This window comes from Tursiops truncatus, chromosome 19 (assembly GCF_011762595.2).
Source record: "Tursiops truncatus isolate mTurTru1 chromosome 19, mTurTru1.mat.Y, whole genome shotgun sequence".
Taxonomy (NCBI): domain Eukaryota; kingdom Metazoa; phylum Chordata; class Mammalia; order Artiodactyla; family Delphinidae; genus Tursiops; species Tursiops truncatus.
The window spans coordinates 56,318,664-56,327,526 of NC_047052.1; the positions used below are offsets into that span (position 1 = coordinate 56,318,664).

General features: G+C 42.9%; 1 protein-coding gene across 1 annotated transcript; it reads right to left on the reverse strand.

The window, feature by feature from the left end:
* Positions 1 to 1,127: 1,127 nt before the first annotated feature.
* Positions 1,128 to 8,074, reverse strand: ZIM2 (zinc finger imprinted 2). Its single transcript, XM_019928599.1, has 6 exons — positions 7,684 to 8,074; positions 5,967 to 6,070; positions 5,276 to 5,323; positions 3,873 to 3,999; positions 3,585 to 3,677; positions 1,128 to 2,110 (listed from the first exon to the last, which is right to left on the reverse strand). The coding sequence occupies exons 1-6, from the start codon at positions 8,072 to 8,074 to the stop codon at positions 1,128 to 1,130; spliced, it is 1,746 nt and encodes a 581-aa protein (XP_019784158.1).
* Between the last annotated feature and the right edge of the window lie 789 nt (positions 8,075 to 8,863).

The window sequence follows — 8,863 nt, forward strand, 5'->3', positions numbered from 1 at the left end:
TTTTTAGGTTTAAAAAAGATACCAGGGGCTTCCCTGGTGGCGCAGTGGTTGGGAGTCCGCCTGTAGATGCAGGGACACGGGTTCATACCCTGGTCCGGGAAGATCCCACATGACGCGGAGCGGCTGGGCCCGTGAGCCATGGCCACTGAGCCTGCGCGTCCGGAGCCTGTGCTCTGCAGCGGTAGAGGCCACGGCAGTGAGAGGCCTGCGTACCGCCAAAAAAAAAAAAAAAGCTTTCTGAACCCCTTATACTACAAGTGTCCCCATCTGATTTAATGTGAAATAATGTTGGGATTACTAAAAAGGAAGACGGCTGCAGTCAGTATAGTACTGTACCTATTCTTCAGAGGGGTATGGCAGGAATAAAACAAACCTGGGTTGAGCATCAAGATATAAATATCTCATGGAATCTCAAAAGCCAAACCTAACCAAACCACACTGGGGTTCAGTTCTTACCCCATCACTTACAACCCAGGTTAAATCAAATGACAACTTGGAGTTTCAAGTTTGCTATACCTGTAAAAATGAAATAAATATCCTCATACTAGGTACAATGCAGCATTCCTTAAAAGATCAAATAATATATTTGGCAATGTTTTGTAAATCAACAAGTACTGTGTAAACATATTACCAATTACTTCAGCTTTGTGGATGAATCAACATGGGCACACCTCAAAAATCTTTTTACCATGCCCTCTGCTGATACATCCCATGTGGTAAAGATACTGTATGTAAACACTTCTGTAGTAACTTAGCCAACAGAATTCCTGTCTGGAGCCCAACTACCAGTTGCAAGTTTTCTGTCAGGATGTCAAAATCAAGGTTCTCCATTCTATGGATAACACCAAAGAAGGGCAAAATCTATTAGCTTCTTTACTATGCAACAAAAATATTCTTTGTAAGGTTTTTTGCCTGGGTGACTGACACATGTGCTGACTCTCCCTTTGCAAAAAGATTGTTTTAACCTCTTGCAACCATTCTCTGTTTTCTGACCACACCACGAAGAATTTTCAAGTTGTTAACAAGGTGTGAGGGCTGGTGGAAGACCTTCTCATATTCAGAGCACTCAAAGGGTCTCTCTCCAGGGGAAGGTCAAAAGTGTTGAGAATGTTCTGAGTCAAGGTTTTTCAACAGTAACTGCGCTCAACTGGTTTCTCTTGAGAATGGAGTTGATAATGTTGAGTGAGGCAGGAGGGTAAGCTGAAACACTTCCCACACAGCTGACACTGGTAAGGCCTCTCTTGAGCATGAATTCTGTAGTGCTGAATGAGATGGGAATTCCAAATGAAGACTCTGCCACAGTCACAACACTGACAGGCTCTCTCTCCGACATGGTTACGTTTCCGCTGATATCGAATTAAATGTGTCTTGTTTCGGGGCAACGTGGGTGGAAGGGCTTTTGCTGCCTCATGGGCTTTGAGATGTTGAAAAAGATGCACATCCTGGATAAAAGCTTTGCCACACTGGAAACATTCATAGTAGTCCTCCTGACTATGAATTCTTATGCAGCCATTGATATTTGCACGCTGAGTGAAAGACTTTCCACCTTCATTGCACCCAGGGGACTTCTCACGTGAATGAGTCTTCTGATGTCTGGTGAGGTGTGCCATGAAGTAGAAGGCTTCTCCACACTGTTTACATTCAAAGGGTTTCTTCCCTGTATGGATCTGCTCGTGTCTCTCACGGGCCAACTGGGTACTAAAGCTTCTTTCACAAAATTCACGTCTGTTGTGTTTGTTCTCTTGGACGAAAGGCCTGCTGTCTACCGGCTGGGGACTGGTGCAAATTCCAGGAGGAGTGCATTCCTGGGGATCCTTTCCTAGAAGACCCTCTGACTGTTTAGTAAGATCTAAGCGTCTCTCAAATTGATCACGGTCATGGCTTCTTTCCTGAGGAAGGGTCTTGGGGTCATTCATTTTTACCGGACTCAAAAGTTTCTCCTGTTTGACCTGGTGCAAACCCAATGGATCATCGGGAGAAGACTCTTCTGCACAGACACACCAGAAGTTACCTACGTCCAAATCCTGTCTTCCTGCCCCTGAGGATGATTTTTCTATAGGCAGGCTTTGCTCTGGAGTTAGATCTTTGGTTTCAGGTTTTTTCTCCCAATCTAAAAGCAATGTAAAAGTTCCTCTACTATTTTTACTCAGAGAGACACATCATTGTAGTAGAAACAGAAGAAAGAGACCAAACATAGCAGAACAGTTCTTAAAGAGGTTTGAGAGTTTTCTGGGAACCTAAGGAGAGAATGGGAGGATGGAAAGGACAGTAAGCAAGGAAGGGTGAGGATGAGGCAGAAAAGAGACCATCCAGGAGGACTGAACGTTGACAAAGATGCCAGAGACACAGACAGGAGAACAAGGAGGAAACCAGAGAAAGAGCTGGGATTGGGGTTTGTCTGCATCCAGACCATGCTTGGCAAATTACTACTATTCCAAGCAACTAATAGCTGTGGCAATAAAGGGATTCCACTGTCAAGTCAATGTGGGAGATACCATAGGATCCAAGTCAAGCAGCTTTCAATCCTGTAGGACTCTTCAGAACCTTTAATTGGCATCTCAAATTCCGAAGAGGGGAAATATAGTATGCAGCATTTCTCTAACTGATCTCATCATGGAACACTTTTTTTTTTTTTTTAAAGAACGCCTATTACCATAGTTCTACAGGACCATTAGGGAAACACTGGAGTAAACAGGTCAACAACCTGTTGCTCAGAATAAAGCAAAAGGATTCTAACTCTTTTCTTGGCTCCCAATCTCTAATCTTACCCCATTCCCTTCAATTCACCATTTATTAAATGTCTATTTTGAGCAAAGCATTATCCAACCAGATGGTCATAATAAGTCTGTAAAAAGGACCCCAATCAAGCTATAAATGACTACAGGAGAAGAGATGGGGGTGGGGGTTGATTCCATTTAGGAACAGGAAAAACTCAACGGAGGGGATGGCATTAGGGCTCAGTAAGCAGTGAAGGGGGTGGCAAGCTTATAAAACATCCTGAGCAAAGACACTGAACTGTGAAAATACACAGTCCTGGGGAGCCAGCAACACAGGTTTCCACTTGGAATATCTGTGAGAGATGAGGGTGGGATGTGAATTTTAGGCCAGATTGAGATGGATTTAAATGTTTTGCTAAAAGTTTGGATTTTCCTTTGAGGGTGGTAAGAAGCTGGTCAAAAGTTTGTGCTTTATAAAGGCAACCCCCTGAGTGGGGCTGGAAAAAGGAGTGGTATCACGCCAAGGTTTTTTGCTTGTCTCAGTTAAAGAGGAAAGACCTCTGATTTCTAGCTGCCAGAGGAAAGGCATGAATGAATGCATTCATTCATGTTGGAACACTAGAGAAAAGGGAAACTGGCCTCCCTGGAGCTGCGCAGGAGAGGAACTCATGCTGCAGGAAGAGATGAGCTTCAGAGAGGAGATGAAAGAAGTACTGAGTGCATGTGATGTGGGGAAGCGGCATGAACCCCTGAGGTGAGAGCACTTACCAACCTTCGCCCTGAGCTGAGAGGGCTTTGGGGAACAGCTCCCAGGCCCCTCCTGGCTGACCGGGGTTGTCTTCCCACGATTCCTGTCTCACTACTCACCTTGACATATCATTGTACTGCTGTCTTCCTCCACTGTACGTGACTCCTCCGTTTCCAGCCTTGAGATAATGTCAGGTTTAGGGAACTGGTACCCTGTTGAAGAAGGAGACTCATAACTTGGGGGTTCTGTCCTGTATCCACAGGAACTCCCAACCCGGGTTATAAAGACGGTGAGATAATAAGGAAAATGCAAATTTAAACAAAAGAAAAATAAAGCCTATTTCCAATGATTTTGCCACCAGGGACATATGGCAATGTCTGGAGACAATTTTGGTCATCACAGCTTACCTAGGGAGACCAGGTTCCTAAAATTTTCCAGCATCACTTCCCGGTAGAGTTTCCTCTGAGCAGCAGTAAGGTAGGTTAATTCCTCTGGACTGAAGTCCACAGCCACATCCTTGAAAGTCACCAGCCCCTAAAATATCAGACACACTCCTAAATGATTGAAATCTAGGAATTATCCCAAGGAGGGGGAAAGGTGCCTGATGAGAGGGGACTGACCATGAAGCAGATGTTCAGACCAGCAGAAACCTTCTAATCCAAGTGTTCTAATCCACTTAGATTATTTCTAGGGACTTAGAAAGATACCTTTCTTTGTCTTATAGTCTGAGAGAAGTGAGAACATTTCTGAGATAGTTCCTGCTGCTAATTTTGACAGATTTGGGTTGCAGGAGAAAAATACTTTTAAGTCACTTTATAAAGAAAGAAAAAATGCAAATAATTAAAAGCTGCGCAGTATACCTCAACCTCAGGAATCAGAGACAGTTGGGTTTAGATTCTGGGTCTGGTTCTTTCTAACAAGCTTTATGAGAATGGATAGGTTAAGCCTCAGTGACTCATCCATAAAACACAAAAAGCTCATAAATATGAAGAGATATTCGATCTTATTAATAAATAAGAAAATACATTTCAAAATGACAAAGTATTATTTTATACCCATTCAACTGACAAAAATTAAGAAGTCTGACAATACAAAATAGTGTCTTAAATGTGGACCCTTGGGGCCTCTTATAAGATGCTAAGGGAAATGTAAATTAGTAAACCACTTTGGACTCAGAAATTCTGTTCCTAGGTATATTTGCTCATGTGTACTTGGAGATAGATATGTTCATAACATCTGTCTTATAACATCCAAAATATGGAAAAGACCCAAACATTCATTTATAGTAGAAGAAATAAATATATTATGGTATAGTCATACCATGGAATAGTATTCCAGCAATACAAACTAATTAACTACAGTTACATGCAACAATTTTGGTAACCGAAGGGTGAATTTAAAAAGCAGATATTAGAAGCCTACATAAGACTATGATACCCATTTTACTAACATACATCTTTTGTGTTTTTATGGAAACATTATGCAGATCAATGAACATATGACTTAAACTAGAGGGCATGTACTGGCTGCCCAGCTCCTATAGAGGGATTTATTTGGCTCACGTGTGTTTTTTTAAATTCTTTCTTCAAAATTCATATTAGCTGCCAACACCAAAAAAATTGTATATTTCAAATTATTAACTGGATTTTTGGCTTCTCTTTAAGAAAATCAGGAGATCTGGGGATCGGGACCCACATTCTCACACGGTGCCATCAGCTGAAGCCGAGTCATAGCTTCCCCTTAGATGGGGCAGGTGCCCCCCCAGTTTGTCATAATCCACCCACTTACATACGGTATTCGTTTATATTACCTCAGTAGTCCCTGTGGGCATCTTCACTTGGGATCCTTGACATGGACACTGTAAGGACAGAGGGCTACTCTCAGGAACAGATGATCTAGGACAGTGTTTCTCAACTTTTTCCCCCCCATCTCTCCCTCAAGCAGCATTTTTAGACAATTTTTTTCCTAATCGTCACCTCCCTCCCATGAATTCTTTTCTGGTTCTAAAGGAAGTGCAGCATATTAATTTCTTCTAGGTTTCAAAATGTGATTTAACAAGAACATTGAGCAAATTAAAAAAAAAAAACACCTCACAACAGTATCATGTCCCTGTAATAGCTGCCATTTATTTCATATATATAAAGGAGCATAATAATAGTACAAACCACATGAGGGTGGTTTTGACTAAGCCAAAAGTGGAGATAAAATGGAATACTAAACAATGAAAAATTAATTCAAAAGATAGGAAAAGAGGAACAACGTTAAAGATATAGTATGTGGGGTGGTCATAAGTGTGACAGAGAAAAATAAAGCAGGGAAGGGGAATACAAAGGGTCAGAAGAACATTTTTTATACAAAAGCCAGGAAGAGGCTCAGTTAGGTAATGTTTATATAAAGACTGAGGAAATGAGGATGTGGTTTAATTAGACGGGGAATGTCTGGAAATCAGGAAGGTGAGGTCCCCATATTGGAGAACTAAATCAGAAGAAAGCCCGACTCACCTGAGATCTAGCAGATGGTATACTGTCAAACATCGTTGTGCCCTTCTTTTGTTGTTCTTCGGTGTTTCTCTTTTCTGCAAGGACAGAGTCCCGAGCAGGGAAACCTAGAAGGGAGCAGAAATGACCATGGAATTGAGTCCAGTCAGGCAGCACCCACAGGCACAGAGAGTAGCCTGCCACCCCCACGCCATCCTGTCCTGCCACGGGACGGAGCAGCAGTCCTGGACTTCCTATGACAAGAGAAAGACCACAGAAATCATTTCTCAGCTCAATATGGCAAGTTCCAGAAAAGAGTTCTGGTTATCTTCCACCTCTAAACTCTTCCATTGCTTCTCAGTACCTTCCAAATAAAGCAGGAGTTCCTCTTTATTTATATCAGTGGTCCTAGCCTCACCGTCCATTCAGTTACCAGAGAACCTCAGTTTCCCAGTTGTAACATGAAAATGATAAGACCTCTACTTCTAAGGGTTCCTGTAAAGATTAAACATTACATATGTAAAGCACACAGCATGCATTTTTTTAAAATGGCAACTCTTACTACTAAGCTTTCCCTACATCTTTTTCACTCACTGATCTAGAATACAACCACCACCTTCCCTACAGAAACTTGAACCTTGAAGGCCCTCCTTGCCTGCAGTCTCTTTCTAAGTGTATCTTTCATTAATCTGTAATTTTTTTCTCATATCCTAGAGAGCTCTTTCCTTTCCCCTGGATTCCAGCTCCATCAAAGGCTGTGCCTTTGGCCAAGTTTAAAACCAATGTGGGACAATATCCCACATGTCCACTGGAGGCAGTGTAACACCGTGATTAAGAGCACAGACGCTGGTGCCAGCCTCCCAGCTGAATCCTGACTGCCAATTACTAACCGTGGGACCAGGGGCCAGTCATTCAACGTTTTTGTGCCTCTGTCTCCTCATTTATGGAAGGAGGGTAATACCTATTTCAAGGGCTATTAAGAGAAGTAAATGAATATTATAAAACACCTAGAATGTAGTACATTTTAAGTGTCCAACATGTTCACTATTAACATCTTCAAAATTCTTTTAAGGAATGCAGGTGCACAGGACTGATCAGAATCCTTAATTCATGATACATCAGTATTCAGCCATGCATGACCCTCATGTTTATTTCAAATTTGTTTATACTTTTAAATGTAATTAACCCATCCCACTGGTCCACACCCAAGTCTTGTTCCCTTGTCTTTCTCTCCTTGTCTCTCTCTCTATATACCCAAACAATACTTTGTTTTTAGTATCAATTTTATTCAAAGGACTATTAGGAGTGAACAGCTTTCTTGTCTCATTATTGAAATGCCCTTAGTTCCAATCTAGTAACTTGAGTTTCTAAGAGACAAGTCAAATTTTAACAGAAGTTAAATTTCCAGGCCTCATATCTCCCACATTTTATGCCCTCTTTTTTTTTTTTTTTTTGGCTGTGTGGTCTTTTGTGTTGATACTGAAGTTCAGGCTTAATAAGAAATGTGGAGGGGAGGGGGAACAAAGCTGGAGGGAAGGGGTACTCCTAGAGAAATAATAAATAAGCAAAAGCCAAACCCCTAATTTCTTCCATTTCACACAAGATTAGGCAGATTAGACTGGATTATAAAATTCATTTGTTCAGTCATTCAACAAATCTTTATTAAGCTCCCTATTACATGCCAGGTATACAGCAAATGTTCAATAAATGCAAACAGCCAGTTGCTTCTTTCCTCTCTCACCTCTCTCCACACACGCTTGGATCAAGTTTGCCCCCAGGTTTCCTGCTTCCTTGCTGCTCTTGGGCTGTTTTGACCTCACCCATGTCTGAACCTCCTCTGGCAGAGTATTCAGAAACTGCTCCAGCACCAGTTGCTCTATCATCTGCTCCTTGGTGTGGGTCTCTGCAGCCATTGCCAGCTGCAGCCATTGCCAGCAGAGCTCCTGGATTTGGCTCACAGCTTGGTGAGGCCCAGTCACTGACAGGTATTGAAAATGCCTAAACTTTTGGTGAGAAACTTTCAGAGCCCCTAGGTTTCTTATGCAGATAGTTTCTGGATTTTTTTCTTGATCGTGTAGATGAATGAGCTGGGGATTCCTCAAGATATCCAAAAGCTCTGTCATGTGCAGCATCTTTACAGCTTGGCCCTTCAAAGGATGGAAATACTCTAAAAGGCAGGCTGTTTCAGAACACACTGCTGTGGAAGATGGTGTGCGGAGTTGTACCAGATGAAGAAAGGATTCAGAAACCTCAGGACCTCCAGAAATTACACAGAGAGACTCACAAATGGCTTCCACAGTTAGGACTGGACAGCAGAGGTTATTTGAAGCAAAGGAAGTTAGCTCTTTTCACACAAATGTCTAAATGAACATTCACATAGATTTGCACATCTACAGACAGGATGCTGCCTCAGTCACAGTACCAGGTCTAGAAGATCCACAGGCACAGGCTAGAAAAATTTCAGAAACGGCAGTGAAGGGAAAAGAGGCTTGAACCCCAAACCACAATGAACTGAACTAACTGATGAATCACAGAAGAATGTCACTTAAAAAAGTGACTTTGGGGGCTTCCCCGGTGGCGTAGTGGTTGAGAGTCCGCCTGCCGATGCGGGGGACGCGGGTTCGTGCCCGGTCCGGGAGGATCCCACATGCCGCGGAGTGGCTGGGCTGGTGAGCCATGGCTGCTGAGCCTGCGCGTCTGGAGCCTGTGCTCCACAGTGAGAGAGGCCACAGCAGTGAGAGGCCTAGCGTACTGCAAAAAAAAAAAAAAAAAAAAAAAAAACAAGTGACTTTGGGGCTTCCCTGGTGGCGCAGTGGTTGAGAGTCCGCCTGCCGATGCAGGGGACACGGGTTTGTGCCCCGGTCCGGGAAGATCCCACATGCTGCGGAGCGGCTAGGCCCGTGAGCCATGGCCGCTGAGCC

Coding starts and splice junctions, on each gene's coding strand:
- ZIM2 (XM_019928599.1), bottom strand. CDS start 8,074: ATGCTGCACATGACAGAGCTTTTGGATATCTTGAGGAATCCCCAGCTC. Junction 3,678..3,872: donor TAGGAACCTGGTCTCCCTAG/GTAAGCTGTGAT, acceptor CTTCTTCAACAG/GGTACCAGTTCCCTAAACCT. Junction 2,111..3,584: donor CAGTACAATGATATGTCAAG/GTGAGTAGTGAG, acceptor CATTGCTTTTAG/ATTGGGAGAAAAAACCTGAA.